Source organism: Cyclopterus lumpus, chromosome 13 (genome assembly GCF_009769545.1).
Source record: "Cyclopterus lumpus isolate fCycLum1 chromosome 13, fCycLum1.pri, whole genome shotgun sequence".
NCBI lineage: Eukaryota > Metazoa > Chordata > Actinopteri > Perciformes > Cyclopteridae > Cyclopterus > Cyclopterus lumpus.
In genome coordinates, this window is record NC_046978.1 from 10,128,482 (window position 1) to 10,150,400 (window position 21,919).

General features: G+C 42.5%; 1 protein-coding gene across 1 annotated transcript in view; it reads right to left on the reverse strand.

Annotated features, from left to right (window-relative positions):
• LOC117741356 (protocadherin-16-like) overlaps positions 1-19,561 on the reverse strand; it is a 76,980-nt gene extending 57,419 nt beyond the window's left edge. The window contains exons 1-2 of the mRNA XM_034548350.1: positions 19,215-19,561; positions 12,012-13,832 (exon numbers count right to left, since the gene is read on the reverse strand). Of these exons, the coding sequence (XP_034404241.1) occupies positions 12,012-13,811 (1,800 nt within the window). The 5' untranslated portion in view covers positions 13,812-13,832; positions 19,215-19,561. The remainder of the gene's footprint in view (positions 1-12,011; positions 13,833-19,214) is intronic.
• Positions 19,562-21,919: the final 2,358 nt, after the last annotated feature.

The window sequence follows — 21,919 nt, forward strand, 5'->3', positions numbered from 1 at the left end:
CTGAGGACGGCGAACATGTTGAATAAACATATCCAGTCCTCTGCTCCCCCCCTGATTCCCCCTCCAAATGAAAACCTCAGTTGATATACAATATAGATTCATCTGATAGCTCGGTTTATACTCTGTGTTTATACAGCAGGATAAATGTACCTTCTCTAGCCAAGAGATCATGATGTTTCTATCTCCAAACAAACATCCTAGGACCCTGCTACATGTTCCCCAGACCCCGAGAATGTGTTGATAATGTCGTGCGATAGCCGAGACAGCGGGACAGTCCAAAAAGAAACAGCGATGAACTCTGGAAAAAGGACAGCTTAACTCTTAACAGTCCAGTGCTTTGTTTGTAACAGCTGCAGAGTAGTTTTCAGGGTTTCCTGTGTTCTCTCTCTCTTAGTTGAGTTCTCTTCACGATTAATTTAGGGACTGTCCTGGCGTGTAAAAACTCTCCCGTAATTACAACAGAAAACAGGCATTTGGGATGATGATGTGTCTGTGGATAGATGGTGTTTCTTGTTGACACCTACCTTGTTTCTCAATATTGCCATGGTAACAAACCACCACTTCAGCTTCATCGACACGCAACTTTTGCACATACACTGCATGAGGTAAATCTCCTCCTTTTCCTCAGCATCTGTTTTCTTTCTCAACCTTCTGTACTCCACATTTCCCATTTGTTGCAATCCTTTTCTACTTTCTTGATTTAGAGCAGGGGTCTCAAACTCAACTTACCTGGGGGCCGCTGGAGGTAGAGTCTGGGTCAGGTACAACTGATCCAATCTTCTCAATTTGTATTAAGAACAATTCAGAACATGAACGGTTCTTCAGAACATGAACGGTTGAACGAGTTCTTTAGAACATGAATGGTTGAACGGGTTCTTCAGAACATGAACGGTTCTTCAGAACATGGGCTTCTCTGGTCTACTGCTTGCTGCCAGAATACTCAAACGTGTACCAGTACACCACTTTAGCCGAAGGAAGTGCTTGACATTTGGATGCGGCACTTCCGTGTTGAGCGGGCGTTCTCCGGTGACATTTCACATGTCAATCTGGTGAAAGTGATGCACTAACGCCATGCACTTACATTATGGGGGCTGGATGTCTCGTACTTTGGCTGGAGAAAGCACGAAGGAAGTGCTTGACATTTGGATGCGGCACTTCCGTGCTGAGCGGGCGTTCTCCGGTGACATTTCACATATGTCAATCCAGTGAAAGTGTCCGAAAATGGAACGCTGCACTAACGCCATGCACTTACGTTATGGGGGCTGGATGTCTCGTACTTTGGCTGGAGAAAGCACGAAGGAAGTGCTTGACATTTGGATGCGGCACTTCCGTGCTGAGCGGGCGTTCACCGGTGACATTTCACGGATTTCCGATAAAAGTGTTGAAAATGGAACGCTGCACTTACGCCATGCCCGCCGAATTATGGGGGGCTGGATGTCCCGTCCTTCGGCTGGAGAAAGCGTGACCGTAAACTACTTTCGGATGCGGTATTTCCGCGTTGACCGGCCGTTCTCCGGAGGGGGCCGCACTAACACTAAACTTTGATGTCAAAAAGATATATTGTCCCGCGGGGCCGCGAGTTTGAGACCCATGATTTAGACCCTTCAAAAGAGAGCAGTTCAGAGTACTGACCTTTTCTTCTGCTCGGATTTTAATTTAGCATCTTCACAGTATGTCTCACTGTATGCATAATGAATAGCTGCAGGTAAGCTATGTAGAAATAGACCTACATGGCCACTCTTAAAATGTCATCGTCAAATGATTGTGTTATTTTAGAGCTTTAAATCATGGGCAATCAATCACAAACTGGTCTGACTTGTATTTATCCTGCACTAACAACTTTCTGCAGTGTGTCAGAGCTTGGCCCACTCCCATAACAGCAGTGGTGCCCTTCCCCCGGCTCTTTAGCAACATTCACAATACTTCTATGTGCATGTGATGAATAAAGAGCGGAAGCAACAGGGCGAAGGGTGACTTCACACTTAAACAGACTATTTACAAGTCATTTACAGAACTACAGGAGGGAGAGAAGCTCAGAGGAGCCTCCCAAAGAAAGCCCTCCTTTCAGAAATACACAAGAGAGGGAAACAGGGCTGCAGAAAACGTTGCCGCATGTTAAGAAAGGTTACATGAGCAGAGGACTTCTGTGCAGTCCATTTCATATTGAGGGGGACGATAATTCAAAGATGAACCCCGTGGTAATAAGAGAAAAAAAATACCACTAAGCCTATTAGAGTGTAGAATTAGTATGCTTGAGGTAAAAAAACAAAAAAAACATGGTAAGGAAGGCCCATAAATAAAAAATGGTGCAATACCAGCGATGACAGGGGAAGAGAGCTGACTGAAACTAGCAGAGATTTAGTGCCAGAAAACAAGCCTTATTATGTTCTCATCATTCCCCTGCACGGCAATGATATCCCTAGTACATTATTGTTGACCAAAAAGGTGACAAAAGTATTGCATTTAACTTCTCAAGCTACAGCTTCAAGACTCAAATCACACATAGTGGTGTTTGCATATGGGGAGAGTTAGGATGTTTAAAGACATTCTAATTTATTTCAGGCACGCAGATGAGTTTTTATATTATAGAGCTGGGGATCTTTGATTAACGATAGCTCAAGGCCAATTTACGATGTGATGAAATGATATGATATTAGTATAGGGTGCTCCGTGATGGTATATGTTTTTTGTCTGTATGCACTGTGCTTCAACCCTTTTTTATGTTGTGTAAGTATGGCATCCACTTACCTCTCAGTACTACATTCAGCACTATAAAGCTATAGTTAACTGGAGGTGGAGCCTCTACCTCCAGAGTGTGCACATGTGTTCTGCATACAGTGATTGGGATGTGTTTATTTATTTCTACACCTGCCATTCCAGCTGCACCCTGTATGATCTGATGAAGGTCCTTGAGACCGAAAAGCTAAAAATACAGTGTTTTAAGATTTAAGTGTGTGGATATCTTTTCTACACACAGACCGATGAGTGGCCTTTCTAATGCAGCGGAGAGAACTACCACAAGCATTACAGGTTGCCCACATTGCTTAAGGGTTACATTTTAGAGATGTACTGGAATCATAATGTATCAGCATGAACGAGCATTTCTGCATGCAGGTATTATCCATGCAAAAAGTGGCTTTACATCTATGACTCTCTTATCAAACATTCTGTTTGCTTTGGAGACCACACGTCCATTGGATGCCCAAGAGACGTTTCAGATGTTGTCAAAATCAACTCTAAGAACCGTGCAATGGCTTCCCTCGGTTGAAAACAACATTTATATGTTAATCAAAGCTTTCTTATACTTGTGATGATGAAATGTATTCATAGTGTTGTCTTATCTGTCAGGAGACCAATAGGCTCATGTGGGACAGTTCACAGTACTAAGGGACTGTGAAAATGTGACTTATAATTATTTCCCCTCCAGCAAAACCTAGGTGACCTTGACCAAAAGCAGCTCAGTGACCAGCAGTAGAAGTCGGTGGGAGTAGTCGAAAGCTGTGAATGAGACGCAGGAAGGAAACAATGCAATCGAGTTGCCATTGGTTGACTTCTCCTGAATGAATAAAGAGTTAAAAAGACAAACTACCGAATCCAAGGCAGATCTTGGCTCATAGAATGAGCGTGACTTCATATACAAAAGGCACATTGCAACATTAATCACCATATCTGCTGTCTGGGCTAATCAGTTCCTGTAAGCAATAAGTTGTTGATAGTAAAAATTGAGAGCAGGTGACTCTTCAATTCTCTCCAGATTATTCACATCTGCACGTCCCCACAGACCTCTTCTTTTTACATGCAAGTATCACCGCCCAACACATGAGTGGAAGGTCGTACTCAAGCCCCTCCAAAAATAACTATGACTCAAGAAATAAACCTCTGAAAGTGTTCTGTTACTGAAGCAGCACTTAAATAACAGGTGATTAAAAATGTTACGTGGTTGAAAAATGGCAGATGAATCCAGAGGACGTAATAGCGATTTCTGTAGCACATGACAGAAATTTTTTCTGTAGCACAACTCAATATCGTTCTGCCTCAACTGGATACTATTGGCTGCATGTCCAGCCTTCAACCTATGCTGAAATGGAAAGGTGGTGCCGAGCACTGATAGTTTGACCATGGGCATCCAAAATCACATGCATACATTTCCCCGCTACTAAATCACCTGTCTTGATGCTTTGGATCTCACAATATGCATTTGCAAAGCAATCTGGTAGGAAACTTCCTCAAGGCACTGATTAGAGAATTTCTTCCACCCTAAAACCCCGTCTACACCAAGACATGCATATACACACACCCCAGTCCGTGACTTTCTGTCCGTGGCTTTTCTGATACCACATCACACATCTTGAGTCCTGCACTACCGCATACCAGCTCTGCCTAATTACAGCAGAGAGTCCCACTGCTCCCCACACTGCCTCCGGGCTCCTCGCAGCACCAGGCTATACACAACAATCTAAACAAAGATTTGGCCTTTCAACACGCTGGTTAAAAGAAGCAGCACACCACTTTCAACATAAACTCTGCAGCACCAGACCAAATTAGCCTTATTGATGAGTTACGCAACTCCGCGGTAATTAGTTCCCCCCGCTAAGTCTTCTAGCACTCAGAGGAAAAGCAGTTGTATCCTTATTACAACTAATCTGCAGAGTGAATGCATTACCATCGAATAGATAAGGCATAACAGATGTCCTCCCTTATAACAAGAGGGGCGTTTCTGCAAGATGTGGCGAAGGCTTCAAGATATGCAACCAGCAGTGTGAGGGTGGACCACCAAGGAGCATCAGTGCACACAGACTGGGAGTCTGGTTGGAGCAGGCCTGGGTGCCTCTCTGTCTGAAGCCAAGACAGACAACTCAGGGTAACTGCAATGTAAAAGTGGAGCATCTCTCCCCACAAACCTCCTTCTCCGTGTGGTCTGTCGCTCGCTCCCTCTCGCTATCTTTTTCTATGTCTTACAAAGGTCATACTTTACTTTGAGGACTACAACTATGTTTTTCTACATGAAAAAAGCACCAGGCTTCTCAAATGTGTAATGTTGTCGTAAAATAAGCAGCCTTACAACCATTCTGGCTGAATAAAATACCGGCTAAAATTGTCAAAACATTCATTTTAATCTAAGAAAATGTCTGATCGGAGATAAGATAAGGGGAAATACAAATCAAAGCATTTTTGATACAAGGTGCCTGGCCACATCCAATACTCAGCCCCAAGCACTAATGTGGTCCACACAGGAGCTGAACGCTTTCATAGCATTATTACTGTTAACAAGCATCTGCAAAACATCCTCCTCTAACTGTCAGTTCCACAGTTTCCTGACCACACAGAAAGATAGCCTTGGTTTTGGATTATATTCCACTGGCCTTGTTTGTATTTTGCATGTGTCCCCCTGTTTTACCACCTCTTTCATGCAACACTACCCCCCACCCCCCATCCACTATTTCTCACATAGGGAGCTGAGGTTTTGACTAATCCTTATGCTCGGCCACTTTCACAGCCCTGACTAGACCTGGTAGTAAACTAAAATGTATCTAATTGAGAGCAGAAATAAGATGATCTGACCACACGCCCTGTAGCTGAATGCTCCACTCTTTCCATGTGCTTGTTGGGCTCAGTAACATTCTTCTAAACCATTATTTCAACTGGCAGTCAGTGCAGCAGCAAGGCTGGAGCAAAAGGGGGGGGGCTGAGGTGCCTGGCAGACTAAAGCGATGCATTCTTTGTAACAGTCAAGTTCTGGATACAGAGACAATTTGCTCAGTGGTTAAGATATTTTCAGGCTGTGTATGTATAGTGTATGCTTTTCTAGGAAGAGGCAGTTTTGTCATGAATGTAAAACACAACATGCTGCCGACTAGCTACCGTCACAATACCAGCACTTGATCATCACACTAAATAAATGATTTGTTGCCATTTGTTTGGGACCTAGTTTCCTGGTTACTGATGTTTGTAACCTGGCAAGCTGTCACTCAACGTCTGCTTTCTGGTCTGGTGGCTTCTGATGGACAGCAGGGGACTGAATGGATGATTTAGCACAGATTTGCTTTGGAACAGAATGAATATCGCGAGCAGATGATGCTTCCTGATGCCCAGCTTGTTCAGCACTGCCAACTGCCTCGCACATGTGCAGGGGGACCACGGGCTGTGAGAACAGAAGGCCTGGCAGCCCTCATCACAGCGAGCCTCTCGGCCTGCACCCCTCTTCCCATTCAGTCGTCTCAAAAGAGGAGGGAGGCAAAGTGAATAATTGTGTCTATCTACAAAGGTCGAGAGCCTGAACGCAACACTGTGACAACGTGACTGTGAAGGCACATACACACCTGCAGTGTGACTTCACTCCGTTGGTAATTTACACCCATTTCTTGCGTCATAAAATTCGATAAGCCTGGGCCTGGTCTGACAGGGACCAACAAGGCAGTGTGTTCGCATCACTCCAGGGAGGCCTGAGTGTCTCCAGGCAAGCAGATGTGCTGCTCTCACCTGCTCCGATTCACATGTCACCACTCTGGAGGGAGACAGGGGGAAGTGAAGAGGTGTAATTGGATCATGGAGGGGACACAACAGTGTGGGAAAAGGAAGTGAGGAGAGATAAGATGTCTGGACGGACAAGTTGAACGAATAAAAAGAGACAAACGGGGAAAAAGAGACAGGAAGAGTGAATGAGATCCCACCCCTCAGAGTCAGAGGAGAGATCAACAGCTGGATTCAGCTGCTGAGTCGGAGCTTTGTCATAGCTGCCAGAGTCTGAGTGTCCCTCTGGAGACTCTCGACTGTTTTCTTTCTCCCTCTCTCACTCTCCTTTCACTACACTCACATCCTTTCATAGAAACTTAGAAGTGGTGCTGAGAGGTCTGGCTCACTAGCAGCAGACACACTGTATAGGCTACTAATTAAATGTATTGTCCCTTGAGAAAGCCATATAAGCCCATCTTCCTTCCTTGCCAGATGTGGGCAGAAACCCCCGCCAGCAGACTTTAATCTCTCTCACACCTAGCATGTCATCACAGTATATATATATATATATACATATATATATATATATATATATATATATATATATATATATATAATCTGTCTAAAACACAAGGTATTTGGATAATAATGAAAAGAGACCAGTTAATTATTCCAAGGAAAACTGCTATCAGAGTCAGTAATACTACTGGAACATTTCAATATGTTCTCTAATTCCAGCTTCTGAAATGTGAGGATTTGCTGCTTTTGTCATGTCAACTGAAATGTGGCACTGTTGTTTAGGCAACACAGCAATTTAATATAACACCATTGGGCTCTGGAAAAAAGCAATGGGCATTAATAATTCAGTAACTGTCTGACATGTATTGTACAAGTACTGAAGCGATAAAACAAACACAGTATTTTCACTACAGTGGTCTTCTATTCTCTTTCACAGTTTGGTTCAAACATCCACAGCTTAGGTTTTGTTACTAATGAACAATATATCCTCCCAGTTGCTGTATTCAACCAAATAATATATAATATATGTTTTACCACAATGTTCTCCTCCTCCTATGCTGGTGAAAGAGAGAAGCAGAGGATTTGCTGATAGACGTCTGAGCACAATAAAATGCGCTCAGCTGTCTCAAGCACAGCAACTTTGACCTGGACACCCACACTCTGTCCAGATGTATATCACTGTGTATGTTCGCTTCAGTGCCCCTGCAAGGCCCAGGAGTAAGTGTTCAAGGAAGTATTACATTTTCGAACACATTAAGTAGCACATCCAGTTTCCTGCAATTTTACCATTCCCTGAAAATGCTGTTATACCGCAGAGCCACAGCGACACTTGGTAGTTAGCAAGAGGATAAAGACCAGGGAAGCAGAGTCAGCTTGCCTCAACCAAAACCAATCTCAGGGGCAGACAGTCCAGTCTGGAATCAAAACAGACAAGCGGATATTTGGTTTGACACAAGCCCCCAAAAAAGGTCTGGTCTAAATTGATGTCATGGTTTGTGTACAAAAATAACAGACTGAATGTGTCAATTTCCCTTATCATCATAGTTGGTCTCATTTGGATACTCGCAAAATCCATTACAGAAGAAAAAGGTGGCAAAGTGGTGCGAGAGTGGAGCAGTCAGATGTTGCTTTTAGTCACCAAACTGTTGCATTTTACATGGAGGTTTAGCAGAACCTTTGTATGGGTGAAATTCAAAATAATTTTTGAAGCATATTGTCAACATTTGAGACTTGCAGCTAAAACACTGAGGAGAAACTTTTTGTAAAGGAGCGGTTCCCTACAAAACATATATGTTAACATTTTAAAACAAAATGTAGCTCTGTGTTTACATGTTTCTGCTTCTAATCCTACACCACACCTGTGCTTTAATAATTTACTGTCAGAGAGTAACTTTCTAAATTATATTGAATTTGTTTAACATAAAGGATGGTAGGTAGGTCTATTCTACAGGGAATGTAATATAGGTTTTCCTTAACATAAAAGAATAAAGGCAGAGACAGAGAACTCCTGCAATTAAGCAGCAAACACCAGCTCGTTATGCCACCTGTACCTCAGCCAGCATTATGAACATTACTGGGTTAGGGAAACTATTACACTGCACACCACATTCTTAGTTACAGCTCAAGGACACCATGACTCAAGATATTGGAATCGGTGTTAATAGCACCTGCCTGGTGGCCACTAGTAGGTGGTCTCTGTAGTACTAAAAGACTGTGGGAAATAGAGGAACTAGTGTGAAAGAAATACATTCTTTCAATCATTCATACTTTCTCTCTAGGCACATGAGTATTCCCTTTCCCCGTAGACGGGTTGCTTTCATGTTGTCAGGAATGGAGAAGTGCCTCTCTTTCAACTAGGCTGCCTTTCAAAATGTAAGAGAAATAATGACTTTTCGACTATACCTTGAATAGGGAGGGTAGAGCCGTAGTAGCACTCTAGTAGCACTTAAATGTCCCTAACAGATAGCAATTTGTTGTTTAGCACTTTAGTAGCACTTAAATGGCACTTACGGATAGTTTAACGTTATTGAAGAAATTGTACTTGCTTGATTTGTGTTGTTCTGAGTTTGGACTCATGGTTTTATGCACTTATTGTAAGTCGCTTTGGATAAAAGCGTCAGCTAAATGACATTTAATGTAATGTAATGTAATGAATGTGTTTGAGTGCATCTGCAGTTATCTAAATTAAAAACTAGCAGGCTTAGCATTGTTGCACACAAGAAATCCTAGCCAAAGCATAACAATCCTACACAATATCACCAATGTTTTTTCAAGGAAAGTGATGTGTTTAGTCAAAAGGTTGCCAAGACATCACTGAGACGGGAAGCAATTTGGGCGGCAAAGGAACTGATAGATGCAAAAGTTTGTTTTTACAGCTTCAAGAAAGAAAAATGGGGGAAAAAAATGTTTGCTCCCTCACTCGCAGCAATCACTGTTGGTCTCATATTGCCAAGGGGGCTGCAGCGATGACAAGTGGCCCTTTCTGTCATTAACATGGGGGAGGCCAGTTTAAAAATTAGGTCTGGCCTATCTTCACACCCGGCTAATGAGAAATGAAGTGGGATCAGATAAGAATTCAGAGAGGGACAAACCAACCGACAAACGAGGAAGCCCCCCCTGCCCATGTCACCTCCGCCACTCATGCCAGCGCTTGTCAGGGCTCATTTCCCCCTCCGCTACCTGGAGACCCCCTCTCCTCTTTCTGCTGGAGCCAGAACGGCCCCCGAAACAGACAGAGGGACAATTCTTAGCAAAGACACAGTCCAAACCAACCAAAAACCACAATGATATGAGGTGTAACTTATGCGAGATTCTGCCAACTGGAGAGCTTCATTACTTACATTAATAACACATAGGAGAGTGAATGGCGAGTAACCCAGACTTTGCTTTACTGAATTTGTAGATATTAAGGCTGGCTAATGTGCCTCATTATCCCTAATGAATGTATTACTCTTCTTCATCCATGTCAGGAATCAAATGCATCTATGCTTATTACCTAATCAATGATCTAGAAGTAATTATTTTTACCTTGCCTATTATCTTAAACAAAACGCACGTAGGCAGTGTAACTGTACATCAAACAGAATGAAATCCACAGTGTAAAACTGATATAGCAATTGGTGTAAGAGAACATCATTTGCCATATAAATAAATCAACTGGATGAAAGCAAAGAATATAGCAAGCTACTTTGGTATTGAAATTCCTTTATGGCATCAGACCAGCCCGACAAATATATTTGAACTCTGTACCATCCAAAGATTTGGACACAGTTTGAAAACTAATAATGGAGAATATAATTAGAAACAGCCTGTGAAACACATTCCACAATGCAGATTGTGGTTTTTAAAGTGTTGTTTTTCATGTCGTATTTAATTTCCTCTTCAAAGATGACATCTTTTCTTTTCAGTAGATCTTGCATATTAAATTACAAGACTGATTGCTGTTAATAGGCTTAAGTCCTTTTTTTGTAATCTTTCCCCTCCAAAAGTCATCCATAAACTAAGTGATGTACAGCAGAAAGTGACAAAACATCACAGGCACAGCACTTTGGAGCCAGACTACGTTAAAATAATCACAACCTGCTGTGCTGGGGACCTGAGGAGGGGGCAACAATGTAGACACTTCAAACGTTTAAATTGATCAGAATACATATATTGTAATGTTTTTTTGGACAGAATGTGTGTGGAAAAGGGGGACATTTGGAATTTCATTTGCAGAGAAAAAAAAAAAAGTCAGTCATCAGATGTCTGAGATGTTTGGATGTAGAACTGGCCCCCTGAGTAAGAGTAGTCTGTTCTCACATGGGCCGCCAAACACACGTCATCAGCATCCAGGCAGGCCCAAGAGAGGCGAGAGCAGTGGATTTAAAGAATGACTTCATACTTGGACCCTGGGAGGCCACTGATCAACGTGTCTTACTCTGAGAGTTGTTTGAGAACAGGTAGTAATGCCCTTTGGCGGAAAGACCAAAGGAATAACAAAATTCTGACCATTTCTAGGAGAAAAATATATTTTCATAAACATGAACTTCAACCCAGATTGGAAAGTGTGAACGAAAGAAACATTTTAAAGATATATATGTTGGAGAGCTGTAAAGCTCTTAAAATCATTTCCAAATTCCATAATACATTTTAGTACATTGCATTATCCTTGTGGTTCCTGATTTTTATAATTAGGGGACCTCCCACAAGGAGCCCTTGAAGCTTCTATTTCTGCATTCAAGGCAGTAGTAGCAGTAAGGCCAGCGTCTCCCTTCACCCCTCCTTCTCCCAAGGCCAAACCCTAGGCCAAGATCCCGTCTGCTGGGCCCTCTGTCAGAACTGCACTCTGTATCCAACTCTTTGATCCATGCAATACTACTGCAGACACTTGTGAGAATTGTATGAAAGTCAATACTTGTCAAATAAACTAGCTTTCTGACTTGAGGAATTACTTGAATGATAAACAATGATGAGCAGGCTTTTTTATCAGATCGCCAAAAAGAACTTGAGAAAAGAAATGTTTTAATGACACAGGAGTGCAGTCACTGGGGGTGCTGTAATTTGTCTAAACTGTAATTCATCTTGTCGTCTATAGCCATTTTTTCTCACGCTCAACTAGCCTAATTAAGGTGCCTTTTGGGAGTGAAGTGACATCTATTTCTTTGGATAAAGCCCTGAATTTGTCTCTGCCTGTGAGTATGTGAAAACCCCCTTTGTGCCTGAGCTGACAGAGGACTTTACACTGCCTCTGTTACCCTGGAAACCTTCTGAGAGGTGAAGGGGAGGACAGCCAAAGAGGAGATCATCTTGGCCCAAAACCGCAGGTTTGAAAGAATGTTACCATTAAAAATTACTCTTAATAGAGGAATGAAAGGAATCAGCAAAGTCTGAAAGATTCCTCAATTTATTATCTTGTGAATTCCCATTTGTTATGCTCTCCAAAACTGTGCCCAAGTTAGGTTGAGACTCTTGCATGAGCTCAGCGTGTGGGAGTGTGATTATATAATCAATCAATTCACAAACTTTTAATGGAATAAATTTGCAAGAAAATGTCCTACCTCAAGAATGCAGGTCCCTGGAGCTGTGTTCTCCTTGATTGACACATTGTAGAAGTTTCTCTCAAAAACAGGCTCATTGTCATTTATATCCTGAAGGACAACATTTACCACAGCAGTGGAGGACAGGCGTGGTTTCCCTCCATCTGTAGCCACCACAGTTATACTGGGATTGGGGTTCTTTTCATAATCCAGTTGAGAGAGAGTGGTGATAATCCCCGTAATGGAGTCTATACTGAACCAGTTGGAGTAAGAACCATGGTCTTGTAGGATGCAGTAGTCAATGTCCCCATTAGGTCCCTGGTCTTTGTCTCTAGCTGTCACCTGTAATACAAAGCTTCCTGGGAACACCACTTCAGGGATCACCTGCCTGTACACTGGCTGGTCAAATAGAGGAGGGTTGTCATTGATATCAATCACCTGGATGATGAAGGAGGACTCTGCCCTGAGAGGAGGAGTACCTGAATCTGTTGCCATCACCCTCAGCTCGTAGCTGTCTCTCTCCTCCCGGTCAAGAATCTTGTCCACACAGATCAGATAGATAATGCTATCCTTAGTGGTCAAGGCAAACTTTCCATCTCCGCCCTCTAGCGACACATTGACGTTGGCGTACTCGCCATAGTCTGGGTCAGTGACTGAGATCCTGGCGACATACTGCCCTGGCTGCGCACCCTCTGAGATTCTGGGAGATCCATCCTCACTGAGAAAGATGATGGTCATGGTGGGCTGGTTGTCGTTGTAGTCTCTGACGTGAATGGTGACGAAGGCATTGGTCACCTCTGGCTGGGTAGCGTTGTCTTGTGCCTGGACCACCAGCTCGTGCACTCTCCTCATCTCGAAGTCCAGTGGCTTGTTCAGCGTGATGATGCCTGTGCGAGAGTCAATGACAAAGTAGCGGTCCGGGTCGCTTTGTCTCCTGTTGATTTCATACAGCACCATCCCATTGTCTCCTTCATCAACATCTGTGGCAAACACCTGCAGGATGTTGCTTCCCGGCTGAAGGTTCTCTGATATTATGGCATGGTAGCGGCTCTGGTTGAAAATGGGAGCGTTGTCATTAATGTCTTGTACAGTAATATCTAATATCATCTGATCAGTCCTTTTGGGAGAACCACCATCAAAGGCCTCCAAAGATAAAGTATACGTGGATCTTTTTTCTCTGTCTAGAATGGCATTGACTACCAAGTCCAGATAAAGAACCTCATTGCTTCCCCTCCTGGTCTCCAATGTGAATGCTTGGCCAACATTTCCATCCTTGATAAGGTAACCCTGTGTTGTAAGCGGGCCTTTATCAGCATCAACAGCTGGCTCAAGAGGAAATCCGGTGCCGATGGCTGTCTGCTCAGGGATTTTAAACATGGCCCTTTTTCTCTGGAACGTTGGGGCGTGGTCATTTATGTCATTCACATTGATGGTCACCTCAACAGTCACACCTGTCATGGTGACTGCAATAAAGTTGTATCTATCCCTCAGTTCCCTGTCCAGAACTTTGGCGGTTTTAATAATGCCTGTGCTCTCGTCTATGTCCAAATCACTACCCACACCAGTGCCCTCATGGTCTGAGATGAAGTACAAGGATGCTGTGATGCCAGGAGGAAGTCCCACACTGATGTCACCTACGATTGTGCCTGCTGGCTGTTCCTCATCTAGCTGTAGTTCAAGAGTCCCCCGGACCATTGGCGAATGAATTGTTACAAGCTCCAAGACCACACACACCATTAGCAGAATCCTTCTGTTCCACCAACCCTCACGGTGCAATGGGTCCATTATAGACTTCCCAAAACCCTTGGCAGCTGTCTTCATTTTGGCTCCTTCTTTTTAAACCTGGAGACACACAAAGAGGAAAAGCTGAGCAATGTCAAAACCTGACAGCAGCAGAAACTAAGAAAGGTGTAATATGTCTGTGTTGAAATACAGAGTAAGTTAGTTTAAGAAAAATAAGGTGGACGCCTTAAACACTTTCCCATATGTTTTATGGGCTGTGTTCCCAACCACAGCACATACAATACACCCTGCACATAACACTTTCCTACACCTCTTCATTTACCTAATAAGTCAACACCTTGTTCCTTTTACCAAGAAGGTTTCTTTTGCTAAGGAAACATCAAAGCCACAGGCCGCAGCATACCATCTCAGACATAGAGTCTTTGGCTGTGGTTATTAAACTCTGATTAAAAAGAAGCAGGAATCGCTCCCCAATGTGTTCACCATAGTACTCTCCTCTTGTGTTAGTCCTGGATTTATGTGTGGAACCACATTAAGCTCTCAGAGGGTGAGCAGTTTTGAAACCCCAAGCAACCCCCAAGCAAACATATCTATCTTTCAATACTTCTGAGAATGAAATTCAAGAATCAAGTTTTAAGTCAAGGTGGGAAATATTCAAATATTGATATTTAAGTAAATGGGTGTTAGAATTCCTTGCATAAACATTCGGCACACTCTGGCAATGGACCCACACCACTGCATAGGATCTGTAACTGAGACAGAGAGACACTTTGGAGAAATGTGGAAATTATTCAACAAGACTGTCACCATCTGCAGAATATGCACACAGAAAATGATTGTCTTTTTTATTAAATAAAGAGAGCAGCTTCCAATTGTGTGTGGTTCTGCCTAAACGTATGTAAATCATAACTACTCTGACTTGTTTGAGAAGTAAATCTAGCTTTAATTTTGAAGAAATATATTTAGAAGCACATTATACTGATTCAATGTTGAGAAATTGAGCGTCTGAAAGCTCTTCAAGGCTCCCCCCAGTGGTTAAACTGATACCTGCAAGGAAACGGTCACAAAACATCTGTGTGTGTGTATGCATGTGTGTGTGTGTGGACCAAATGCTTCCCATGTGTCCATGAACGCAGTGTGGCGGTCTGTCTCAGCCATGGTGGTGACAGTGTGTTTGAGCGACAGAGCAGTACAGTAGAGTTGAAGGGCTCCATGCAGTCTACCTCGTTCCCTTTTTCTGGCTCTGCAGCATTGTAATTGAGGGCTGCTGGAAATTGGCCATGAGCACACAAGATCCTGGGGCTAATTTCAGTCTGCCCTGATTCAGAGCCCACAACACGGAAGGCGCTGACTTATGAATTGGTTTGCATTCAAGCATTATTAGTTTGGAAATATTGAAATGAAATATGAAAATCAGTGCTGTTAACATATTGTCTATGTTTCAAGTTCAAGATTATTTAACAGTTTAGGGGAAAAAAGGAACGCAAATCAATTTTCTCCATCAAATCCTAATTCATATTGCTTTCCCTGTGATTGTAATGATTGCAAATGAATGGCCCTTAAAAGCAAGCACTACAAATTCACCGTTACATATCGTACTATGGGTTGCCTTGGGAGTGCTGATCTTGGCAAAGAAAATAAGCACATCCATGGAAGCCTGAAAATCTTGACAGCGCTTGAACTTTAAAGTCTCAGTATTGATTTACTGCACTGCAACACTGGGGATGCACTTTTACAAAGCTTTCTCCAACGCAGAAAGTAAAGCTTTTCAAGGCCAACCTTTTTGTCCAAATGCCACAACTGAAATCATGCACTCTGGTAGAGCTACAGTAGAGGGCCTCTGCCGAGCAGAGCCACTTAATGGTTATAGCAGACGCAGTCGGGTAGGCTAATTGCAGAATATCACGCTAAGAAGGATATGTTTTTAAAAGTTAAAGAAGAAATATCTGCACTTTAAAGTTTAAACATTCACCAAATAATATATAAACTACCCACCCACCCATGTCAGAAAGTTATTGGCCAGTTAGCAGACGGGATATAATCTCTTCATGCTTAGCGCTTCAGGGAAAGCAATCCGAAAAGAACAATTCGAAATAGCTGCTGAGGTTGAAAGTTGTTGCATTTTGTAAGCCGATCCCATTGTTGCTGCTTGGTTTCAGATGTTTTTCTTGCATCACTGTCCAAGATCATGGTGAGTCCCTCAACTCGTAGTTAGAGCTCAGTGAAGAGTTTTGTTAAGATGATGCAACTGGTGGACTATTAAGCCCCATGTACCTGCAGAACAGTCTCTAAAATATTGTATTATTTCAGTTTTCCAAAACCAGCACATGTTTGTGTATCATGACATGTACATCTCATTGTGAGCAATAACTATAGCCTTGGCCCACTTTCTTTCAAATCCTCTAAACCAAGTCAACCAACCAAATCCAAGGTTTCAAGGATTTACATGCAGAATGAAATCTCTGCTGGATACAGTCAATATCATTCTGAACAATTTGCTGGCAGGACTGGAATCAGCATCAAACCCCCTGGCAGCAGTGAATGTTGGGCACATACGGCTTGCATTTCTACGTCTAGATCATGTTTGGCAAAATGTGTCAGATATTTATTTTTCATGATAGCTTTAACTTTCTTTGCTTATTTATTTTTTGCTTTTCAGTTTTCTGTGGAGTACTATTTGTCTTTCTTTCACGACAAGATCAAGACAAGCAGGCCGTTAGTTTGGCAAAACTTACAATCGACAATACATCTGACCAAACACGGCCTTCTCCTTCTTTGAGCCAATACCTACATTACAAAGAAGAATGCCAAAACTCTCATGAAATGTAAATATGATGTCGAGAAAATTATTCTGTTAAACATCATAATAAATACAGTGGATTTGCCAAGTCAGTGAGGAGACATAGCTTATAAATGTTGAACAATGATCACATTCTTATCCAAGCTAATATCTGAAACTATAATCACATATGATATGTGTGAATATTAATATTGTGCTTTTCCTGATCGAACCAGAATATCTGATTTACAGGGCTGTTTAAAATATATCCAAGTTCTTCAGCTGCACTATATTAATTAACACAACCAAACCATTTCAACCACCAATAGGCCAATAGGGACAACTATAGTGACAGACTATGTAAAATGAGCTCCTAATTCCATGTCATGATTCCAGTTAACTCAAAGAAAACTTCTGAGGTTTCGAGAACAGGCCATGCTGCCTGAGGCTCAATGGAGCCATAATGGAAACCACAGACAGAACTGCAGATTGACTGGACATGAGGACAACAGGCTTAGCACAAAGCAAACTCAAACTCCCTGAATGTTTGCCAGACTGTTGTCTCTACACAGTGCAGTGTTTCTGTGCCCTGCATTAGCCTTTGAAACGCCAGTCCCTCGGCATGTACAAAAAAAGCCAGGAAAACCCATCAGAGGCCTGAGATACACAAGTACATCCTGGCCATAACAAAAGGTATTGGGAAAACACACTGGCTCCCTTTTTCACGATGAACTGAAGGTTTCTTAGGGTCCGTGACAAAAAGGATCATCTCTTTCCCACAGCAAGAGCAGCATGGGTTGTTTCAGCTGTTTGTGTAAGATGTTCCAGATAAAAAAAACACACACCTCATGTCTTTGAAGATGACACGTGATGTTACGTAGGGGGGTTACTAGTGGTTGCATCATTGAGAACACATGTGCATCGAGTTACAGTAGCAGGGGTGCAAGGAGAGTTTGGACAACATTACCAAAACTCAAGGTCAAAGTTCACCTCATATGTTGACAAATAAAAAAATTAATAAATGTGTCTAAAAAGGTGGGATTTCAAAATACATTGATGTAGATTATTTATAGGCGACAGAGTCTGGTCACAAATGAGGAAACAAACTCTGGAGACGACCGCCTTCTGGCATGACGCACTCAGACACCATGGTTGATGTTCCCTTTATGAGGACGACACTGCAAGATGCGTAAAACCACAGTGATTGCAGCCAAGCAATATGCAAAAATATAAGGCATCAACATACTCTCTGGGTGGTGTTGGTGTGGTCGTCTTGGGAGAAGCATATCTTGTGATTTTCATTCCTTTTTAGGAGTCTGGAACATTAGCCTCATCAACAGCATATGCAAGCTACAAAGTCAAGACTAGTCAAAGGATTACTTCATGCACTGCACCAAGGATGTATGACATAATCCTTGGATTGTTATAAAAGCTGTGGAGGTCCACATTTTAGTGGTTTGGTCTGTCGGCGCTGCTTTTTTGTTTGTTTTCTTGAGTTGTAATATATAACTCCGCCCATGCAGTCTTAAAAATGTCACACATTAGAATAATTATCTCTACAGCTATTATCACAAACACTTACAAATGATTGCAAATGAGTGAATAATTGCTTAGATAGGTGAATGGATGAACACTGTTGTTTAAATAATAATAATTTGTAAAAAGTCTGCTCCGCCTTATTCTGTAAAATTATTCAGCAGACTGCAGCACCAATGTAACTACTGAACATTTATTAACTTAACACTTGTGGAGGTGGAACTCAAATGAAACAAAAAGCAAGCCTCTGCCGTGCACCTCAAACGGATGACTGGTGGGCAGTAAAAGCGAAAGGAGGAGCCTGCGCTCCTTCTCAAGTAAAAGATGGAGAAGAACAAAATGCGGCATAATTACAGCAGCACCATGGCAACCATCACAATCACAAGTGCGCGGTGATGGGACCCACTGGAGACCTAATTAAAGTATTAATTGAGGGAAAGGAACACCTATTCATGGTCAATGAACACAAGTCTGCCAACACAATAACGGTGCCGACATGTGGGTAATCATTTGGTATGTGTTCCACTGGAGTCGGAGGGAGGCACAAAGGCTCCGCGCAGCAGCAGCAGCAGCAGCACGCGGAGGACAATAGAATAACTCCATAGGTTGACCTGTTGGAGAGGAATGTCTCAAAGGGGTTTAAAAAAAGTGAGACCTGACAAGCAGCGGAACTCTTTGGCTGCTTTTCAAAGTATGCGCACGAGCTGAGCTTGTCCTGTGCAGCGCTCCAATCACCACCGACTCCGATTTAAGTGAAGGAGCAGCTCACGCTCGAACTGGCAGACTCAACTTTATCAACAGTGTGTGCATGCAGACGAGCCATAGCTTGCTAAAACAGTTCCAGGTCATTTATTGAGTCTGTTTCCTTAAACTGAGTGACCTGTTTTTAAATGAAAGCGTAGAACTGCCTGTCCATTACCGCCCCAGAGAAGTCTGCCTGAGCATGAAAGAGCTGAAGAAGAAGAAAAAGAAGAAGAAACGCGTTGAACATACACTTACATAGAACAATAGACTTTTACTGCACGCATGCGATCTACGAGTGAGTTGTAACGCGTGTTAAACATGACACGAGTGAAAGAAAGCCGTGGTTATGAACGATGACGTGCACTGATGGACAACTCCATCGCATGTGAGGGGATCTGTACCCTGCTGTGCTGGATACTCACATTCATCTGTTGCTCTGCTGGCTTTAAGACTGCTTTTGAGACGCGTCCCAAGATGTCCAGGTTATGTTCAGTATTCCCTTGCGGAGTCCAAAGTGAGAGTTACATCCATTGCAGGACGTGTATCCTTTGCCAGTGGCTGTATTGATCCCTCCTCGTTGTTTCCTTGCTCAATTCCTAATGACTTCACTCCGATTTCTTCCCAGACGAAATGTTTAAAAGTCAAATAGCAAAACTTTCCTGCCGCCCTCTTAGACGCTATCAACTTATCGGCATCCACTGTGCGTGCGTGCGTGCGTGTGAGTGTGCGCGTGTGTGTGTGTGTGTGTGTGTGTGTGTGTATCTGCTGCTGCTGCAGCACGCTGACTGAAGCCAAGCAGTGTGGAAACAGAGCGGTGGACGTCCCTCTCCAAATGTGATTTATTCAGCACGTGACGGACGGAGTGCAAACTGCTGCTCCTCTCCTCTCCGGCGCTGGGGCTGAGGCGAGGAGCCACGTTGCTGCGCTCTGGTGCCACCACCCTTTGCAAAAGGGAATTGTCCATCAGTAACATATCGCTGCAGTGCTCCAGACGCGCTGGTTTAAATGACCTGATAGATTTGGAAAATAAATCGCCAAGAAGTTTGGATCAGTGTGCTGTCGCAATATGCATGTGGCAACACATTGCTGCGCTTTAAAACAGGGTGGAGTGGATGGAGCTCTGAAATGTGAAACATCCCAGATTGTATCTGGCAAAGCACTCACAATATGTACATTTTAGGGTTTTTTAAGATTAAGATCCTTTTGGAATAACTCCACTAAAGAAAACGGCTTCATAAAGACTCATTTTGTCATAAGTATGAGATTGCTTAAGATCTGATCTGCATTACAACAAAAATGCTCACTGTAACTCGCAATGGATATTAGAAGCAAATCATAGTATACATCTTTAAAAGTATATATCATATTAAGATACCTTCAGGCTCTCGGGTGCCATAGTGCGCTTGCCTTGTATCCATCCACATCATATACCTTTGACAAAACAAGCTCAACAAATCCACAATATCATAAGGAAGCCTAGCTATCAAACCGACAGTCTTTTCCTTCGGATGTTGGGAGTCATGAAACCTCCTCAGTCGGTGATAGAGAGGAGACAATGCCCCTAACCTTTCCTCACATCTGGTGACTCTTTAACAAAGCATTGCCGGTCTACCATCAACTCCCAATGGGAGCTCAGCTTGTGTCTCTAATAGTGCTAATAGAACCATAACCCTGCTTCGCTTTATTGTCAATCTCTGAAAGCTCTGAGAGTCATTAAGGCCTCGTCTTTACATGTAGAAGTTATAAACAAGGGCGCAACAGAGGGGCCCTGCTGGGTCAACAATCACATTTATTGTGGAAGGAACAGTTGACAAAATAAAGTCATATGATTTGTGTGAAAATCCTATCAGCCAAATACACTGACGGTACGATATAATGCTGAATCGTTCCTTTTGTGCTGATTTAGAAAAATACAACTTTTGAAAAGTTTGGTCTGTGTCATACCATACCACACTCAACATTTCTGCTGGCTAAACCTTTTCCCCTCCACGCAACCTAGTTATGTCTCCTCACTCTCACTCTCGCCGCTACATCACCAAGTGAAATGATTTCCAGCTCTGGAGGCTACTCATTATTACTGTGACAGCACAGACTCACACAGACATGCACACACTTTGGCGCCAAGTCACATAAAAATGCACGTGGACACACACAATCTCAAAGTCAGATGACATTCATTTATTTGCTCAATCAGAAGAGCATACAGCTTTACCTCTTCAGGGCCAACCAAAATAATCTTCTGCATTATCTGTCTGGTTGTTTAATAAATAACATCCTGTGGAGTTGTAAAGAAAACAAAAGACTTGGTTTTCATTTCTCTTCTTAGATAACATGTCGGGCTGTTTCACATTATTAACTCAAATTATGACTTTGACTCTATCTATGTAGTCTGTCACTGTGTGTTTGTTTTGCAAAGAAAACAATACTTGTCGTATCATGACAAATATTTTCTGTTTCTAAATATTTTTACATTGTATGTAACAAAAGAAACTGCCTGTTGACAGGGCAATGGATTGTCACATATTCTGTTGACGGCATACTCATCACACAAAGACTTTGATAAACGATGAACTGATGTACTAAAAGTTAACCTGATGCATTTGTGTATGTTTTTTTTAAAACATCAACAGGCAGATTAGTTTTTTTACTGATGATCAATAAATTGCATCAAAACATCAGAGGAGCATATGTTGCTCATTTGGCACCAGCACTTTAGTTCCATACATAAAGTACGACTTGGGTTTCCACATTAAAAGTGTTGCTCTTTACATTTTTAAACTTAATCTGCACTCAAGGTCCTTCCGTGCTTTAAATTAATTTTTCATCAACCTTTTTTTCCCAGGCACAAGTGAATAGTCTCCACTGAGTTCAGTGCCTCATCCTTACTGAATGAGAGAATATTGACTGCTCCTGTGAGTCGTAGAATACCCTGAAAAAAAAGGCAAGGTGATGTAATGGTGGAGAAATCTGCAATGATACTTTGAGGTTCGATGCTGTCCACATCACAAGGCTGTGGTCTCAGTCTTTTTTCTGTGACGGCTATTTTAGTGACGTTTGACCATGGAAACCACGGAGCTTGGATGCATTAGCTCTGCCGGATCTCCATGGAAGAAATCACAAACAGATC